General features: G+C 53.5%; 6 protein-coding genes across 6 annotated transcripts; 4 read left to right on the top strand and 2 right to left on the bottom strand.

Moving 5' to 3' along the window:
* Positions 1–103: 103 nt before the first annotated feature.
* On the top strand, positions 104–1,786 carry J4E78_007261 (uncharacterized protein; the record flags this gene model as incomplete). The annotated part of the gene is made up of 1 exon (XM_049367868.1): positions 104–1,786. The coding sequence occupies one exon, from the start codon at positions 104–106 to the stop codon at positions 1,784–1,786; it is 1,683 nt and encodes a 560-aa protein (XP_049220189.1).
* A 432-nt stretch (positions 1,787–2,218) lies between these two features.
* Positions 2,219–7,682, bottom strand: J4E78_007260 (uncharacterized protein; the record flags this gene model as incomplete). Its single annotated transcript, XM_049367867.1, has 3 exons — positions 2,219–4,297; positions 4,346–4,615; positions 4,665–7,682. 3 exons carry the CDS (start codon positions 7,680–7,682, stop codon positions 2,219–2,221), a joined length of 5,367 nt encoding a protein of 1,788 aa, XP_049220188.1.
* Positions 7,683–8,305: 623 nt separating this feature from the next.
* J4E78_007259 (uncharacterized protein) lies at positions 8,306–9,972 on the top strand (the record flags this gene model as incomplete). The annotated part of the gene is made up of 5 exons (XM_049367866.1): positions 8,306–8,330; positions 8,513–8,589; positions 8,641–8,799; positions 8,853–9,823; positions 9,876–9,972. 5 exons carry the CDS (start codon positions 8,306–8,308, stop codon positions 9,970–9,972), a joined length of 1,329 nt encoding a protein of 442 aa, XP_049220187.1.
* A 412-nt stretch (positions 9,973–10,384) lies between these two features.
* J4E78_007258 (uncharacterized protein) lies at positions 10,385–12,121 on the bottom strand (the record flags this gene model as incomplete). Its single annotated transcript, XM_049367865.1, has 1 exon — positions 10,385–12,121. The coding sequence occupies one exon, from the start codon at positions 12,119–12,121 to the stop codon at positions 10,385–10,387; it is 1,737 nt and encodes a 578-aa protein (XP_049220186.1).
* Positions 12,122–12,653: 532 nt separating this feature from the next.
* On the top strand, positions 12,654–13,470 carry J4E78_007257 (uncharacterized protein; the record flags this gene model as incomplete). Its single annotated transcript, XM_049367864.1, has 2 exons — positions 12,654–13,038; positions 13,091–13,470. 2 exons carry the CDS (start codon positions 12,654–12,656, stop codon positions 13,468–13,470), a joined length of 765 nt encoding a protein of 254 aa, XP_049220185.1.
* Positions 13,471–17,446: 3,976 nt separating this feature from the next.
* On the top strand, positions 17,447–18,429 carry J4E78_007256 (uncharacterized protein; the record flags this gene model as incomplete). Its single annotated transcript, XM_049367863.1, has 2 exons — positions 17,447–17,555; positions 17,606–18,429. The coding sequence occupies 2 exons, from the start codon at positions 17,447–17,449 to the stop codon at positions 18,427–18,429; spliced, it is 933 nt and encodes a 310-aa protein (XP_049220184.1).
* Positions 18,430–18,462: the final 33 nt, after the last annotated feature.

The raw sequence follows: 18,462 nt of genomic DNA, 5'->3' as shown, positions 1-18,462 counted from the left end.
CGTCGGCGCTACCACATCCCACACTCAACCCCACCTACCGCCTATATTTCTACTCCTCCCTCCGAGTGCAACCACATCGTCAACCCCCCAAACACTCGCAAAGATGGCGTCGCAAGTTCCTTCCCAGGCTAACATCCAGTCTACGCATCCATTCACTTGCAACACATGCCAGGTCGCCTTCCGATCGAGCGAGTTGCAGCGGGCGCACATGCAGACCGACTGGCATCGCTACAACCTCAAGCGTCGCGTGGCCTCGCTCCCACCGCTATCCTCGGAGATCTTCACCGAGAAGGTTCTTGCGAACAAGGCCACCGCTGCCGCCACTGCCGCCAAGGCGTCGTTTGAGAAACTGTGCACCCCATGCCAGAAGACATACTTCAGCGAAAATGCCTACAACAACCACCTCAACAGCTCCAAGCACCGCATCAACATGGCCAAGTCGGGCAGAGGCGCGCAACTAGATGACGCCGCATCGGTAACGGGCTCCATGGTCAGCTCTGCCTTTTCGCTGGGAGAGTCCATGGCTGAGTCGGAAGCCACCACCGTCAACGGGGACAAGGATGTCGCAGATGTCGCCGAAGGTCTACAAAATGCCAGCCTCGAAGGCGAGGACGCAGCTGAGAACGAGTCCGCCGCCGCCGAAGACGACAAGGGCTCCGTTGCCGCATCGACCAAGCCTGCCACCGATCCCCTCCTCGACTGCCTATTCTGCAACTACAAGTCGCCCAACTTCCAGCTCAACATCACCCACATGGGACGATACCACGGCATGTTCATACCCGAGAAGGAATTCCTCGCTCAACCCGAGGAGCTTATCAAGCATCTCCACGAGAAGGTCCACGCCTACCACGAGTGCCTCAAATGCCACAAGACTCTTCACACCGCCTCTGGCATTCAAACGCACATGCGCGACCGCGGCCACTGCATGATTGCCTTCGACTCGGATATTGAGTTGGTCGAGATTGGCGAGTTCTACGACTTCCGGAGCTCTTACCCCGACGCTGCCGACTTCGACGAGATGGCAGAGGAGGCTGAAGATTCAGACGATTCGTCATCTACAACAGGAGGCGGAATCAAGCTCGGTGCCAGGCGCGAGACGAAGACCACCACAGAGGATGACGCAGCCATGTCGAGCAACGCCGAAGAGGACGCAGGCTGGGAGACCGACAGCACTGTCTCCAGCGTACCGACCGATGAGATCACAGCCGTACCCATCGACCGCAGCCACCGCCACAAGTCACTCAACAAGTCGAAGCACCACAATCACGCCGACCCCCGCCCACACCGCGCTGCCGACGGCTTCCACTCCCACGCGCACCACACACCCCAAGCCGTCTACCACGACGAATACGAGCTCCACCTCCCCTCCGGCCGCACCGCAGGTCACCGCTCACTAAACAAGTACTACCGCCAAAACCTGCGCAACTACCCCGGCGTCGCCGAGCGCATGGAGGAAGCCCAACGCGCCCGCATACCCGGTGCCATCACCGCCGGCGACGAAGACGAAGAGGACCAGGACGGCGACGTCACCATGGAGGGCGAGGAGGGCGAGGAGGGCAGCCAACTCCAAGTCCGCGGTCGCGGCCACGATAAAGACCGCCAGCTCCTGTCTCGTGCCAATGGTGGCAGAGGTATGGTCGGTGTCACCGACGCCAAGAAGAAGGAGATCCAGGCTGTCGAGAAGCGCGATAGGAGGAAGGAGCAGGCTGCTCGCAGTCGCTACCAGGCTAATGTTGAGAAGGCGCAGAACTCGCAGAAGCACTTCCGCGATCCCCTTCTGCAGTAGTTGGAAAATTCCTGTGTGTGTGGGCGGATCGGCGGTTGCTTTTGGGTTCCTTTTCTTTTACGTGTGTCTTTTTAACGAACTTTTATGAGCATGGGTGGGCGTTCTGCGTGCAGACAAAAGGCATGAACTAGAATGTCGCGAAAGACTTCAGACTCTTGTGTAGTTTACCTTAGGATATGGATTACATGATCAAATTCTGCTGTGCACATTGGGATGTCATGCTTGTGGATAAGCCATGTATTGCTTTCAGACTCCTCTTTACAGACATTGACACTTATACATCGACTTCATATCCATGACATTATCCTACGTTTCCCTACATCCCAACATCTGACTACATCCCAACATCCAACATCCAACATCCAAACCATCAAAACACATCCCCAATCTTTCCCCAATAACCCCAAAATCACCACAACCAAACTACTTCCCTCACCTCCCTTCACCCTCCCCCCTCAACCCCGCAGCATGCACCTGCCTCCTAATATCAAACAACGCATCATCAATCTCCCTCTCCTCCTCTCTCCCTAGCACTAAACTCGGACTGCGGAAAAGATATTCCTTGAGGCTCTTGAGCTGGTTGATGATGCTGCGGGGGGTGAGGATGACGCGCTCGGCGAAGGAAGGCGTTGGTGTGGAGGTGCCTCCTGTTGAGGGTTGGGAGTGGGACGGTTGGTGTGGGTGTGAAGGTGCGGTTTCGCCTTCAGATTGAGCTTGAAGTTCCACCCCACCCTCCACCACCTCCACCACCTCCATCTCCCCATCCCCATCCCCATCCCCCCCAACTCCCTCCACCTTCCCCGACCCAGCCGACCTCGGCCTCGGACTAACCTGCACATGACTCAACCTCTTGCTCCCACTACTTCCCGGCGTCGGCGTCGTTCTCCTCGCTTCACTGACATCCTGATCCGCATTCTGTCTCGCTCGCTTCGGCGCTGGCGTTTCCGTTTCATCCACCACGGTGATATCCTGCGTGTTTTCGACGTGAGAGAGCAGGGATTGGGAGCGGCGCAGGTTTTGTTTCCGGGTTGTTGATGCGGGGACGGGGATGGAGGGTTCGGTCGTGGTTGCGGTCGTGGTGGAGGAGGTGGTAGTGTGAGTAGATTTCCGTTTCTTGCCTCGTGGGTTGGAAGGTGGGACTGGTGCGGCGACGGTGATGTTGTCGAGGATGTCGGTGTCGGAAGGCTGAGATGACGCTGGTGCGGGCTCTGGTTCTGATACCGGGGCAGGAGCGGCAGCTGGGGCAGGTGCGGGACTCTCCTGTGTCTGTTTCTTGCTGTTCTTCTTGTTCTTTGCGGGTGTGCGTCTGGGTTTTTTGCCGCTTGGAGGCCGAGAGGGGCTGCCCATGGAGTGGCGGGAGGAACTACGCAGGGAGTACGGTGTTCCTTTTGCGGAACTGTTATCGAAAGAGTCACCTACTCGGCTAGTGCTGCTTGTGTTGGCTTGGGAGCTCTTGCGTGGAGACCGGCGGGCAGGACCGCGAGTTGGCGTCTGTGACTCGTCTACTTCGGTGTCGCTGCCAGCTTGGTCCTCCAACATTGATGACTGCGGATGTGATGCAGCATCGACGTATTCGGCATTCGATTCTGATTGTGCGGACTCTGTCGCTTCTGCAGGAGCATCATGTACTTGCATATCGGCGTCGATTTGCGCTGTGAGTTGCAGGTCTATGGTGGAGCTTGGCACGTCTGACATGATCATGTCTAAAGGGGGTCCGGATTCCATTTGTGTGTTGTCGTGGAGCGCAACAGCGTCAAGCAGTGCTTCCTCATCGATTGTGGTTCCTTCATCAAAGGAGATCGAAACCGAGCTTTCCGGTTGACGGTACTCAAAGCTGGATCCTACGAGAACATCAGGCTCGCTTTGCTTGGTGTTAGATCTGTCATCCTTGCTAAACTGAGGCGGCGAAGAGTTCAGGTCATCGTTCGCAAACTGTATGCTCCGCACGGCCGTCGGCGTTGCAATATCTGTGTCTTCGCTCACAACATGACGAGTATTCTTGCGCGAGTGTGGTGTCGGCGATGACCCAAGGTAGCCGTCCATAGGACCCATGGCTGCGAGAGCTTTGAGCGGAGTTGCCCGAGAGGTGTGATCTGGCAGATCATCTGCAGTCAACGCATCTGAGTGTATCTCCATCGGCGAAGGCACATCCTCTGGCTGTGGTGAGACAGCGCCCATCTTAGCAAATATACCAGTGCTGAGCCTTTGACGATCGATCATCTCTTTTTGTCGATCAGTCAACACCTGTGATTCTTGCTGGAACGGGTTCGATGGTGAAGAGACGATAGGTTCGAATTTGATCTGAGAGTCGTCGTGGCGGAGACGGATCTTTGGCGTTTGTCGCGAGGGCACTCTCCTGGTAGCTGAGGTGGGTACTGCAGGAGATCGAGACTTGGATCTTCGCGACGCTTTAGAGATCTTGAAGGGCGAGGCCTTTACGCGCGGGCTCTTGAATGCACGTTTGACTTCGTCTGCGCTCGTATCGGAGTCGTAGAACGAGAGCTTGTTCTCCTGTTTTGACGTTAGTGACGTTTTGGAAGTACTGATTTATGCACTTACAGCATCGTCTTCCCGGACCTCCAGTGAGGGAAGAGAAAGCTCGACACTGTTCCGTAATTGGCGCAGGGCCTGCTCAAGTCGAGTGGGGTATCGCAAGCTATCCTCTTTTCCAAAAGTGGCATTCCAGGTTGCAATAGAAATGTTAACGATGCTTCGGCGTCTGCTCAAGAAGCCTGCAGTCACCAACGCCTGCAAATGAAGCAGGGTTTGGCTATCCTTGCGCGGTAACCGCTCTACAGCTTTGTCGACTTCCTCCCACATGTTGATGACCTGGAAATGGTTAGTGATTGCTCGAGCCTTCTGCTAACGGACAACGTACCTCACGATGCAAGCTCTTCAATGGCTCTTCCTTGCTCTGCATCTTCTTCTCCGGATCTTCCACCCAAACCTGGATTGCGTCTTGTATCTTGCGTAGATACCCAGCAAGATGAGACGTCGAGCAGTGTTGGACCGAGGTGCTCAGCGCAGAAAGAAAGCCTTTGGTAGCCTCTACATCGTCTTTGTCAAGATTCCTGTAAGCGGCTGACCCAACGGAAGTGATGGCTCCGTAAAGATGGACATAAGGGTCGATATCATGGGACCTTGCAGCTGTGTTTGAAGGCCAGAGATTCTGCCGACCTTGATCCATCACTTTGCGACTCATCTGCTTTGGTAGGTTGCGGAGAAGAATGCTGGCGTACGCCAGACAGGAAGCTTTGTCTTCGTCAGGTGTGCGCTTCAGGACTTGCTCAGAGACCTTTTCAATGACAGCGAGTGCAAGTGCACCTTCTCCTGCTTCTCGTCGGACGGTACCGACCAAAGTCGACAAAATCTGATGCCCGACGGTCTTGTCTAGCAAGTAGGCAGAACCCAAACTAAGGAATTCGACCACAATCTCGTACTCTTTTCCCAATGAGCGAGCGCTGCGGTCACCTGAAGGGGCTGCTTGATCTTGCAACATGGTATCGAGCAAGGTTACAATCCGCGTCCAGAACTCTGATGCCACTGCACCCTTCAGCGAGCCATCCACCGTCGCGGCACAGTCCCGAAGAAGCTCCAACTTGCTCAGCCGAGTGTTTTGGACAGCGAAACAGGGCTCGATGATCACGTCCATTGCGCGGAGTCGAACAGAATCAGCTAGCTTTCCTTCTGATTGTGTGACGAGAAGATCCAGCAGGAAGAGAAGCGGGGACGATCGGGTGCCTTGATGCCGTGATCGATGTGATGGTGTCGAGGCGACTTCGATCTCGTTGTCGGCGTTGCGTGTGAGACATTTGTCTGCGAACTGAAAAGCGCCCATCTTCTGGACAACAGTCTCTATCAGGAAGCAGAACTTGGTTGCCCAAAGATCCTCCCTCTTCTGTTCTACTGCAATGTTGTCCGTATGGCTGTCCCAGATCCGGCGCAGCAGGTTGATGATATGTGCCATGGCATCTTTGGTTTCTGTGGACGCCATGATCTCCTTGCTGCTTGCTTCCACCAAAGAGTTGATGACTGCTGTCCACATCGTCTGAAACGGTTCGTCTTCGTGCTCTTTGCTTTCGGTCTTGAGTGCAGCCTCTAGAATATTCTCCACAAACTCTAGTACAAGAGCAATCGACTTTCGTACCCACTTGGGATCAACCAGAGGAAGCTCCCCTCGCTGGATCATATAATTTGGCCGGAGATCTAGCGCCCGATTCTCGTTCCAAGGTTTCCGGGAGCCATCCAAGAGAGCAGACACAATTCGGCAGGGTATGGCGTGCTGCGGAGCAGACTTTGCGATGATTGGACTCCAGAGGCCAGCTATGAAGTCAGTCCAATGTCCGTCGAATTGTTCAAAGGAGGCTGCTGGTCGAAACGCATAATACAGCATTGTGAAGTATGCGGATGAAACAGCATCGCGCTCAGCTTTCTTTACTGGGGTCTTCCGTTGCAGTGCATGTACCGAGATTTTAACGAACATCCCCGACCATGCTTTGACTTTCTTTTCTTCGGGTAAGTTGGTGAAGTTGACGGAGTAGGCTAAGAAGGCAACCGCGACGTTGGAGTATAATCGGACTTGGTCGTTGTCGGATGACAGGCACTTGTTAACGAGGACGAGCCATTCCTTCAAGCCTGCGAACGCATCAAGCGAGTCTTTGAGTAGACCCGTGACAGCAGCCACGATCTGTGGCACCAAGACGGCATAATCACCACCGAGCATACGATCCAGTTCTGCTGCGAAGACGCTAGCAATGGTGCCGCCGTCGCTCTTAACCCGGTTCAGAACAGACAATACGGATTTGGCGACATGTCGGTCATGGCCAATGGTCTTTGCAGCCGTTACTGCAGTGTCCAGTGCACTCTGGCTGATATCCTTCTGAACCGACACCAGAGCTTTGAGAGTATGCGTGAACCATCGTTCGGTATGCCTGATCATAACGTCCGGGCGTTGCTGAAGCAGCTTCCTGTATATCCGGACCCTGTATGCCTGTACCGCGTGGCCCGATGTTCGCTCGTGGATCGTGTCTAGTGCCTCGAGCACCTTCTCGACGCGTGTCGCAGTCATGGTCTTCGGCCGGAAACTCTGCTGCATCAGGACAGCCAGGTGTGTGTTGACGGTGGTCTTGGGCATGGAGCTATCGGAAGCTACGCGGATGATGCGGTCTATGATGAAGGAGCAGAAGTCTTCGTCCATGGCGGATATCAAGTCGGTGATGCGGAACAGAGCCATGAGCAGCTTCATCGCCTGTCCAATGAGCTGTGAGTCCAGCCCTGTCCCACCCAAACCTGGCGCCGTTATGTCGCGTCGTATGAACTGGGTCAACAGAGACATCTTCTGCTTCAGCGCCTGGGGGTCGGGTATCTTGTCGTATGCCTGCATCGTCCTCTGCAAGGAGCCGTATGCATCTAACCGAGTTCCGCGCTCGGAAGAAGCGAGCAGCTTCACTATCGCGTCCAGCATCTCGGCGAATGACTTGTAGTTGAGTGGGTTGGCAGCGTCTTCTGTGGGAGGTGTTTGCGTGCCGTCGGAGGGCTTCAGGATGGATTTGAGCGGCTTGGTGAGACGGTTCTGGGGGAGGGGCTTTAACGGTGAGCTACGCGTGGGTGTCCAGGACTGCGCGACTGCCTTGTTGGTGGGTATGTCGCATAGCTGCAGCTCGAAGTTGACTCTCTTCCGTGCGCTGGCAGAACTCGAGGGTATGTCGATGTCGGACGACGGCGATTGCTCTGGCGTGTTGGGCGCTCTCTTTGCTGCTCGGAGCCTGGGCGGGATTGGCTTCTCGCCAAAGGGGTCTTGGAGGAATTGCACCGTCTCGTCGGCGGCTGTGTCTTCTTGGTCTTTGGGTGGAGTCGGAGGGCGCACGGAGAGAGATTCGAATTTGGACGACACCATGGCTATGCTGGGAACCGCTAACAAGAAAAGAGAACAAAAGCACAAGAAGACGCTGGCATCGCTCTGGTATGCGTGAGTGAATGTGTCGAGCGCGTGGAGGTGATCGACTACCCCGGTCTAGAAGTCAAAGGTTGGTGTTGGCGACGCGTCTAGCGCGACGCTCCTCGTGCGCGTAAAGTGCTAACCTTAACCGCCATTCACTGGACGACGGGCACTCGAGCCAGCGCCCGCCCCCTGCGTCCGAAACATGTTTTGTTGTGCCAGTCTGATGTGCAGAAGCCCTTCAGCGCATATTGTCATATTCTCTGGTATAATGAGAACGAAGCAAAGGATCAACGTATTCCGTATTTGGATGTTGCTTCCATGACATGATGCTGCCACAGTATGCAAGGGCATCACACCAGATGGAATAATATCTGTCCTAAAAACGATGAACGATCAAGGCATTCGTGAACAGGCTGTGGCTACTTGCTTTATGGCACCTGTTGTGGTTCGTTGCTTGTTGACGCGGACCCTGGAATGCGACAGTCGATGCAGGTCCCACAATAGTGGGGCTTTCCGAGCGCGAGCTTCCACCCCGAGTGACGTGATGCGCTCTGATCGTGTCCTGCAACACAACCGCCATGTTGTCGCAAAGAACGGGCAGAGGTCAGTACTACTGCGCAGGACTACCTTCCACGTGACTCATTACTAACGGTATGACAGCAAAGCTCGACGACGTCACCAGAATCCTTTCCGAGTTGAAAGCCGATCTGGACGCGAAGAAGCTGTCTACTGAGCGCATGTCTCCTACCCTATACACGCATGCGTTGCGCTGACTGGATGGATAGAAAAGCAACAGCTACTCGAACAACTCAAAGTCTACGGCCGATCAGTCGAGAACTCCGATCCCATATTCACGGAAGATGTACGCTACACTTTGCGCAGAGCGATGGGAACGGCGTAGTGACCGTTACAGGGCCTTCGGACACTAGGACGCCATGCATTTGACGGAGAGACCACTGTCGCATCACAAGAGGCTCTACGGTGTATAGCCAACGCCCTTCTCCTCCAACCCAAGACGCGCCAGATACTCGTTGATCTAGGCCATGGCCCACACGCAGCGGAGAAGCTGAAGGTACGCAGACACCAGCGATGATTAGACATACGGCTAGACTGACTTCTGTATAGAGCGACAACATCGACAACGAGTTCCTCGCCTCCCGCATCCTCTTCCTCACAACCTACGACACAAGCCTCGACTACGCTTCACTCGTCCGCTCCAACGCCCTAGCCTCCAGCATCAACGCGGCCATAACGCGCCATGCTTCGCGCTACTCCAAGTCCGCCCCAGCAGGTCCAAAAGGCCACAACCAACCCATGGAACTCATGGCCCTCGCCGAAACCCTCAAGCTCGTCTTCAACATAATCCACTTCCACCCCGACCTCAGCCCCCACTTCACCCCCTCCATACCTGCCGTCTTCAAGATCCTCGTCCGGCGCGGCGTAACCGAACCACCCCTAACAGTGCCAGCCCGCGAACTCGTCAACGTGCTCCTGCACCTCGATCTAGAGTGCGAAGAAGGCAAAAAAGCGGTCTTCCCGTCTTTCGAACCGAGAACAAACGCAAGACACCTCATCTGCATCCTGTCCCGCGCCCTCATCGCCTATCCACCCAAAGAACTTGATGATGCTGTTTCCCCCGTTCTAACGCTCATCCGCCGTATCTACGAGTTCGCACCTGAAGATGTAAAGAAGACGATGGAGGAGATGCTCCTTCCCACAACCGAAGAACGCGATAAGCCCCTCGGGAAATCAAACACGCTTTCCTCGCGGCTCCTCAACCTCTCCACGTCAGCAATGACACCCGCGCTCCGCGGATCAATCTCCTCGCTCTTATTTGAACTCTCAGGCAAAGACCCAGCGACATTCGTTCATAACGTAGGCTATGGATATGCGTCCGGTTTCCTCATGTCGAACAATATTAGCATGCCTGAGGATCTTGTGAAGGCGAATGCGGAGGCGGGTGATGTCGAAGGGGGTATTCCTGTGAACCCTATCACAGGACAGAGGCTGGATAAGGAAGAGCATGTGCAGATGGAGCCTATGAGTCAGGAGGAGAAGGAGAGGGAGGCTGAGAGGTTGTTTGTGTTGTTTGAGAGGTATGTGTTGAGTTATCTTGTGCTGAGGGGAAGCGTGCTAACTTTGATGAAGGTTGAAAGCGACGGGTGTGATGGATGTGCAGAATCCGGTTGAGGAGGCGTATCGCTCGGGGAGGATTCAGGAGTTGCCGGATGATGAGGAGGATTGAGTGTGCCTGCAGGACATGGTCTACGGAATAGGTCACATCATGCATATGTGCGACTGGGACGGGTATAGTGATGAACTATGAGTTGATGATATTGAAGGATATATATAAAGGTCTCTGCCTTACATGCGCCAAGTTGCCCGGTTCCTCCACTCCGCCTTTTTGCTGAGATAAAATGTGGAAATTGCCGAAAGTAGTGTAAGATGTTGCTCCAACGCCGTGGAAGTACTGTTGTGAAACGGTAAGAAAAGCTAAGGGTATATCGCGAGCTGAATATATATCGACCGATGAAAGATGGCTCTCGGTACAAGTAACGCTTTCTGAGAAGTCGTTTAGAAATATATGTCATAAATGTGCCGGTGATATGTTGACGTTGATGCTGAGAACTCTGGACAATCTGCCGCAATGCTGGTTGCTAGATGTCGCTGGGTGGTGAGGCCGACTTTGAGTAGTCGGGATAGTTGCGGTAACCGACATCATTTCGGTGATATCGGTCATCCGCGCGACGAGGATACGCAGCGGGAATCTCGATGCTGGGTAAGAAACCAGTACCATTCTCGTTGCTATACTCGCTGATCCAGATTGGGCTCAGAATGCGCTTCAGTGTTGTGGCTATGAGATTCCCGAGGTAGGCGTTGATGCGACACACCGGGTAGGCGGCGAGCCAGAGTAAAAGGACGAAGCCTGCGCCTTTCTGCCAGGATGACATGCTAGCGACAGTCGCAAGAGGAGGTCGGTCGTGGATCTTTGCGACGCGGGAGGGAAGATCGCCGAGCCAGTCGAAAATACCGCATGCATGCAGGAGGAAAGCAGAACTGCATGCGCCGGCAGTGTAGGCCGCGAGCTTTGCGTTGAGCTTGTACAGGACAGTGAAGATAAATAGTGTACCGACCATGGCTAAGAAGCTGCGGACGAGTAGTGTGACAAGGGCTGGTATCGCACTTAGGAAAGCGAAACCTTCGGCAATGTGCTCAGTCTGCGTCTCGAAAATGTCCAGACGTTGCGCAATACTGTCGACTGTAGAAAGAGAGCGATCTGCGATATTGTTCGTTCGATCGATGGTATCGTGTGTGACGCCCATGTAGCTTGCTAGAACAGTGTAGCTGTCGACTTGCGCCTCGTGGTTGGACTGAATGCTCACCCTGGCTAGGTCATGGTACTGTTGAAGCTCGCCAGTGAACTGTTTCGCCAGCTGTGAGCTTTCTAGCATCAAATCTTGCGAGAAGTCTTGCATCCTCTCATGTATCCGGTCAATCTCGTTGCTCTGACTCTCGGCTAGAGCTGTAATGAGATCTGAGATTGACACCTCCATGAAAGTACGGAACTTGTCATCCAGCGCACCCACAGTGGCGACGGCCTTCTCCTGAACCGCCTGGATGTCTTCTTTGAGCTGCTGATGAGAGTCGCGAGCTTCCTCAGAGTACTGCCTCTGCTCACGGATCAAAGACTCGTACTCTTCGGTCGTCTTCTGCATGTTTGATGTCACATCACCCAGCACCTGGGTCAGGTTCTTGAATATCTCAAGGTGATTTTCTCGCTCGATGACATCTCTGCTGGCCTGGCACATGACCACTGCATTTTGGCGGGCGTTGCTGAACGATGTCCAGTACTGTGGTGTCGATTGAAGGCTCTTGAGGCATTGGGTGTATTGGTACTCTTTGAAGTCGGGGTAGCATTGCTTCTCGCTAGGAACTTCCGGCCGGGCGTGCCACCAGCTACCGCCTTTGCCGCAATGTCTTGAAGCTGGAACCAGGATTTCGCAATTTGCCGGTGGTGTTGGGTTCACTAGCTGAGCACTAAGGAGTTCGCATACAGCTAGTTTGGCGGCGTACTCGGTTTTGACATTGTCCAGATACGCTTCCGGGCGAGATTTGGCGAAATCCGGTGCATGTTCCAGGAGTTTGCACTCGTTCATCAGATGAGAAGCTGCCATGCGAGTGCAAGTAGGTGCTGTCTGCATGGAAACGACGAAGTCGACTGCTTGTGTTATCACTTTGTGGTTCCTAGATGTTGTGTATTGGAACAAAGAATCCACGTTGACTGTTGGAGCTGCATGTGCCGGCGGGGAGTGGTAATGAGAGGACACTGCAGGTAGGAGGAAAAGACCCATCATGATCAGCTTCGCCTTGATGAGTCCATGTTGGAATTCCATATGGGCGGTTCGCTGGTGAGGAGTCAGAGTTATCGAAAACACGGCACGGAAAGCTGGCGAGATAGAGCAGGAGCCAGGGAGTAGAAGAAAGTAGAGAAATTGAAGGCGAGAGGTCAAGGATGGTAAGATCTCTATTAGTATCGACCATGTGAGTTCACGATATGGTGAGAGAGCAAAGAAGACGTAACGTTGAAGAGCCTGAAGCATGACGCCTGCCGCGCCAGGAAGGTGAGGTCAAATCTGGGGTAAGAGCACGCGCTGTTAGTTGACGATCAAGAGGCACATGCCTGGGTGAGAGGACGGTCAGTCGATGGTATCAAGCGTCGGAAATGAATGTTGCATCGCACAAGATGTTCCCCAGGGAGTGATGACGACCGGAGTGTTGTGGTGTTGAGGGGTGTTCGTGGGGGAAGGTGCGACGGCCCAACCAATCAGAGACGTCGATGACGCGCTATCACGAGACCGGATGAGCTAGCAGCGAGTTGGACATTCCGAAAACTCTCGCGATAATCATTGCCGGCATCAAATCAACATGTTCGCCCCAGCACGACGGCGGTGCGCCCAAAGCCTCGCAAAGGCCTCGAGCCAGAGCAGCAACTCAATACCGACTTTCCTGCTGCCCGTATTTTCCAGGCCCGCGCCAACCAGGACCTTTACCTCGACGCCATCATGTCAATCCAAGATCGGGTCTTTACCGCTCTCAATACCCCAGGGAGTCACGTTCCAAGTGGTCGCGCCTTCCGCTAAGGCGAGAAGTGCCAGAGTGCAGGCCATGTCTACAGTACACATCAAGGGACCACTGGGCGAGCTTTCGATGGCCATTCCCCCATACGTCAATATCAACCAGGATCCGGCATTAGGCGGGCCGACCTTGACAATCGAAGACGGGAAAGATGCGAAGCAAAAGGCAATGTGGGGTAAGATCGCTGCAATCACCATGGGCTGCTCAATTCGCTGACTTACTTCCAGGCACCACCCGCGCATACCTCCAGAACCATATCCTCGGCGTCAGCGAAGGACACAGTGCGATTCTCCGCTTCAACGGTGTCGGTTACCGTGCCTCCGTCGAAGACTCCGCGACGACGGTAAAGTCAGAATTCCCCGGCCAAAAGTTCGTCAACTTGAAGGTCGGATACACACATCCAGTCGAACTGGCCATACCAAAGGGCGTCACCGCGAGCACACCGCAGCCAACGCGCTTACTGTTGGAGGGGCCTGAGAAGGAGGTGGTCATGCAGTTCGCAGCTAAGATAAGGAGTTGGAGGGTACCAGAACCGTACAAGGGCAAGGGTATCTTCGTCAACGGAGAGACCATCAAACTCAAGAACAAGAGAGTGGGCGGCAAGTGAGCGTGGGTCACGGTTTGGTGGATGTATACTACATGTATTGGCGTTGTGCCACGACGATTGGTCGAACCAGCATTATACCAAGCGTAGGTGCATCTTGCGCACGAAGGAATACACATCACGCATCCGAAAGGCGCACCGATTCAGGTACCCATTTTTGAAACTTTGTTCTTCGGCCATCCATGGTTTCAGCGCCGCGAAAACATAGGTTGCAAAATTCAGTACCACACTTTGGCAATGCTGCTGCCTAAGGACACCTGGCAGAGAGTTTGTTCCCAACCGTGGAACGCGCTTGAAGACCTTCTTATATGTACTGATCTCTTTTCCCTTTATTTAGATTTCGCCATCCGTCCGACTACCAGCTCTACACCATGGCAGCTTCGCAGACTCAGACCTGCCATCTTCTTCGCATGCCTCGGGAACTTCGCGACGAGATCTATACTCACTACTTCATCGGCGACGACGGCTACCATCATCATCCAGATACTAACACACTACGCTACCTTGACGGCACAGCTATCGACGTCGCACTCCTATATACTTGCAAGCAAGTCGCGGCGGAGGCAACAGAATTCACTTTTAGTAAAAACACCATCAAATTCAAAACGCATATCGCAGTTATCACAGGAGTAGAGGGTGTGATTGGATCGTCGTTGCAGTCTACAGTTAGCCATTACAACGGTTTCTTACGTAGACTGGGTCAGCAGAAGATTGGTGCTTTTCGCATAGCAATCGATGCATACGGTAGGTCGATCTTCATACACATATGCAAACACATAAACGTACTAGTCACCAACTGACTATTCTTCGCAGGTGCCGAGGAACTGACTGAATACATCTCCAAACAGTATCCTCAGAGTGGTATTCGTGCTCAACTCCAATTGTGGGTACAAATGAAGAAACGACACTGTGATCTTCCAGACACCGCAGTAGGAACTATACACGTAGTGAGTTACGCGGACCGCCTAGCTCTACGAGACGCACTTGAGTATATATGTTCTCACTTCGGTCTTCCCCAATGGCTCAGATCATGGAATCTTATCAGGTGGCCCTACTACATCAGGAGTTGGATCTATTTTACGGACCATGTGCGTAGGAGCGCATTTGAGATCGCATCTTCAACATTCTCCTCCACACAATGGCCACCTTGGGTAACGCCTACAGCTGTGCAGATCAAAGAGGCGAGCGACCTCTTGGCGTTTCTTTCAAACGGAAGTCACGGAGCAGTAAATCTCGATGGTGGGAAAGAGCTCCGATATTATGAGTCGGCCGCCTCGCAGAGCATTCGCTTTCTCGGCACGCTGTCACACCTTCAGCGGTCCCGGTTACGTCATCTAGACATACGCGAAGATCGCAAATGTTCTTCGTTACCACGATGCCATGCGCACGGTCTCATTCCTTACTTGAAAGATCTTCCGCGGTTACGCGTTGTTCATCGTGTTGACATGTGGAGTGCCATGTGAGTCAAACCCCAAGTCTGCAATCTGACGTTCTATACTGACGCATCACGGAAGCTTCCTGAATTCTCACGCGATGCTTGGATGGATCAATGCTTCTCGAATACCTTCGCTACAAGAAAGGCCGACATGCTCGCTATTGCGCGCTGCGTTCAAGATCATTGACTGGATCATCGAGGCGATGGATTTACGACACGCTGGAATGCCCCCATTTGCTTATGCCCTCCATCTCGAAGCAAATGTCAAGACCGCACAGCGCGTATGGAATGCCATCAGATCGCTTGCGGCGCTTTCTCTTGCATATAAACGTCAATATCACCAGACTGACAACCCTCCCTCTCTCAGATCGGCTTTCCCGGAGGCCTACTATCTCAGTTTCGAGAAACGCCTTGAATGGCGCCTTGTTACTTCCGTACGGCTGATTTTGTCTGGCGATTCTACAGTGCGGCTGTCTTGCCCTATAGGCAGTCTGATGGAGTTCGAAGAGGAGGCTTACCGCATTGGCACTGAGTTGGGGGGTCAACCGAAATACGCTTGGAAATCTTATGCCAAAAGTCTCGTCCAGGGAGAACTCGACAATGAGGACTATGATTTCACGCCTCTACATGAGTTGTATCATGATCCTTCCTTGGAGTAAGACCGGTATTAGCGGAGAAAGCAGCGCAGCTACAGGTAGCTAGTCATTGAAATGCAAGGTACACATGCTAGATCGTGTACCGCACCCACACCATATCACATCCAAACCCAAAAAAAAACGTGTGTACAGCTGTCATGTCACCCAGCTTTTCAGTCCGGCTGAGCTTATATAACAGGCGGACGTCAAGGTCTCGCGACAGTTCCAGGGTTTGATCCTACACGGCATATGCCCCTTCAATGCAGACAGTAGCCTAGTCTTTTTTACAGCGCTTATCGTTAAACTTGTACCTTGCTGCGCAGGATAAGTTAATTAAGATCTCTTATTGTCTGCTCTAGTCGCTCTCCGCTCCTGTCAAATGTAACCCAATTAGCCACTCTGTCCAAAACTAGCTCCAATGTTCTTTTGATCCACCACGCCATGGTGAATGCATTATTTCGTGACACCCAGATGGCGATGTCTAGTGTCCATTTGAAATTTTCTCCGCCGATGACATGCGTTCACCTTTTGCTCTCGCAATGAGAATGACGTGCATGTCGCAGCCGTGAGGTGCTGAAACGCTGAACACCTGCTCTACGGGAAGCAAAACTTTGTGTGCAACCTTTCATGGGTGGTTCGATAGTGACGGTAGCTAGAGTTTCCTCCGAACCGTTGAATGGTGTGTAAATGATAGGAATTCGATATATGAGGTCATTGTTGCTAGGATGGAGAGGAGTGTCGCTGAAGTAGGTAGATCTATGCGAGGTGATCTTCGCTGAGGTCGCCCGGCTGTCCGCGAGCTGCTGCGCAGGGACAAACGATGGTATGGCAACATGCAAAACCCGAGTCAGACAACGAACGAACCGTTGCGGTACTTCCCATTGTCCAATACCGTAGAGGCCGAGGTATCCAAATCCCTTTCCCAAATCCATGAATAGGTACTCGTCAGACGGAGGAGATGCCTCCGATGACATTTATAATCCTCCGCTTGCTAGGCTTCGACGTCGAATATGATTACCTTCTACGTCTCTGGGCGCTAGATGTTACCTGCTATACAGCTCTAGGCTTTCGGAACGAAGTCCTGTTCAACCTCTAGCTTCACGCCGTTGGGTTCGCTGGAGAACTCGCCGTCGCATCCGGTTCAAGTATGGTACGGTACCTAGGTAGATGCCAATCGCCTCGCACCCGTGGACGTGTTGACGGGTTACTGGACAGGTACAGTCTAATCTTTCGTCTTCACCGTATCTAAGTACGTGCGGTCGTACAATCGCAATCATGTGAAGCGAAAGTTACCTAGGCCCCAACGGCAACTCGACGCGACGGCAGACAGCGGAGAAAACCAATGCGGGGTTGATCACCACAAAGCCTGCCGAGATCCCTCATACATACAAAACAACTCCACAACACCACGCGCAGCCGGCCGTTCCCGCTTACCACCCAGCAGCAGCATCATCCACGTGCGTGAAAGCGAATGCGAAGCTGCCCGGAAGTGTATATTGTGGTTTTCGATACACTAACACGGCGGCGTAGCGGCAAAACAAAGTGCGAACATGGCGATCGGTCATGCGCTACGTGCCCTGAACACCTCAGGGCGCAGGTCCGAGCCTGTCACAACGATCGTCTTGCGCCACCAGACCCCACAAAGAACTTTCAAGAGGATGATGAGTTCGGGGTTGGAGCTTGTAAAACTGAGTCGTGCGGCGTACCTGACAGCTGGTAGCTTGGGATCTGCACTGCGCGATGCTTGAACGACTCAGGATGGCTGTTTCCGGTCGTTGTGCTCCTGTGCCTTGGGATGGCGGAAGCGTTCAGGGAGGGGAGTGGAGTTAGTGACAGGGACGTGTATGTATATAATGTGTTGTCGCTCTGATGGAAGAGTTGTTGTTGAGGATCAAGACATCTCGTTATTATGAAGCTCTCCACCTTTGCCGTTGCCGCTCTTGCCGCACCCTTTGTCCAGGCTGCCCCAACTGACATTCGGGAGCTCGCCAACAGGCAGACAAAACCCAAAGAGCTCAGTATGATATACCAACCGTATCCGACATGATCGCTTGCTTACCCCCACCAGTTCAGCCAGAGTTCTACCCAGTCCTCCAACGATACACCAGATACGCCGTAGCCTCCCTCGCCACCTTCGTCTACGGCTTCGGAACATGCAAAAGCCCTCCCTTTGGCTCAAAACTAGTCCGAAAAGTCGTGTCCGATATCGTAAACGACACCCAAGTCGCCGTCTTCCAAGATGACGCCGCCAAAGAATTCATCGTCTCCTTCGCCGGCTCATCTTCACTACAGGATTTCGGAACAGACTTCAACTTTTTCTTCATGCCCTTTGATTCCGCGCCAGGCTGCACGGGTTGCCAAGTCCACGGCGGTGTTTTGAAAGGCTGGCGATCCGTCCAGGCTGGTGTTATCCAGGCACTCGCTGAACTACGTGCTGAACAGCCGTCCTACTCCACCATCATCACCGGCCACAGCCTAGGAGGTGGTTTGGCAAGCATCGCGTACACCGACCTCAAAGCCAACGGCGTACCAATCAAAATCGCATACACCATGGGCTCACTACGCGTCGGAAACCAACAGTACGCCGACTACACTGACAAGCTATCTGGCGCGAGCGACACCAATCTCGGCACTCTCATCCGTATCACGCATCGCATCGACGGCGTGCCCGGGTTACCGTTCACCCCCATGGGCTTCGTGCACACGCGCACGGAGATCTATGAGCAAGACACTGCGCCTATTCTAGGTACTCAGAGTGCGGGGACAACGTACCGCTGCTTTGGCCAGGAAGCTACCGATTGCAATAAGGGAACTGCTACCGGTTTTATCAACCAGGACCATTTGGTGTATACTGAGATTAATATGACAGACGGGGCGCAGTGTAATAACTGATGGTTTGATGGTGGGGGGGGGGGGGAAGAGTGT

This window comes from Alternaria triticimaculans (genome assembly GCF_023758025.1).
Source record: "Alternaria triticimaculans strain BMP 0046 chromosome Unknown scaffold_11, whole genome shotgun sequence".
Taxonomy (NCBI): Eukaryota; Fungi; Ascomycota; class Dothideomycetes; order Pleosporales; family Pleosporaceae; genus Alternaria; species Alternaria triticimaculans.
The sequence above is the reverse complement of the archived record's forward strand: the minus strand, read 5'-3'. Positions and strand labels throughout refer to the sequence as shown.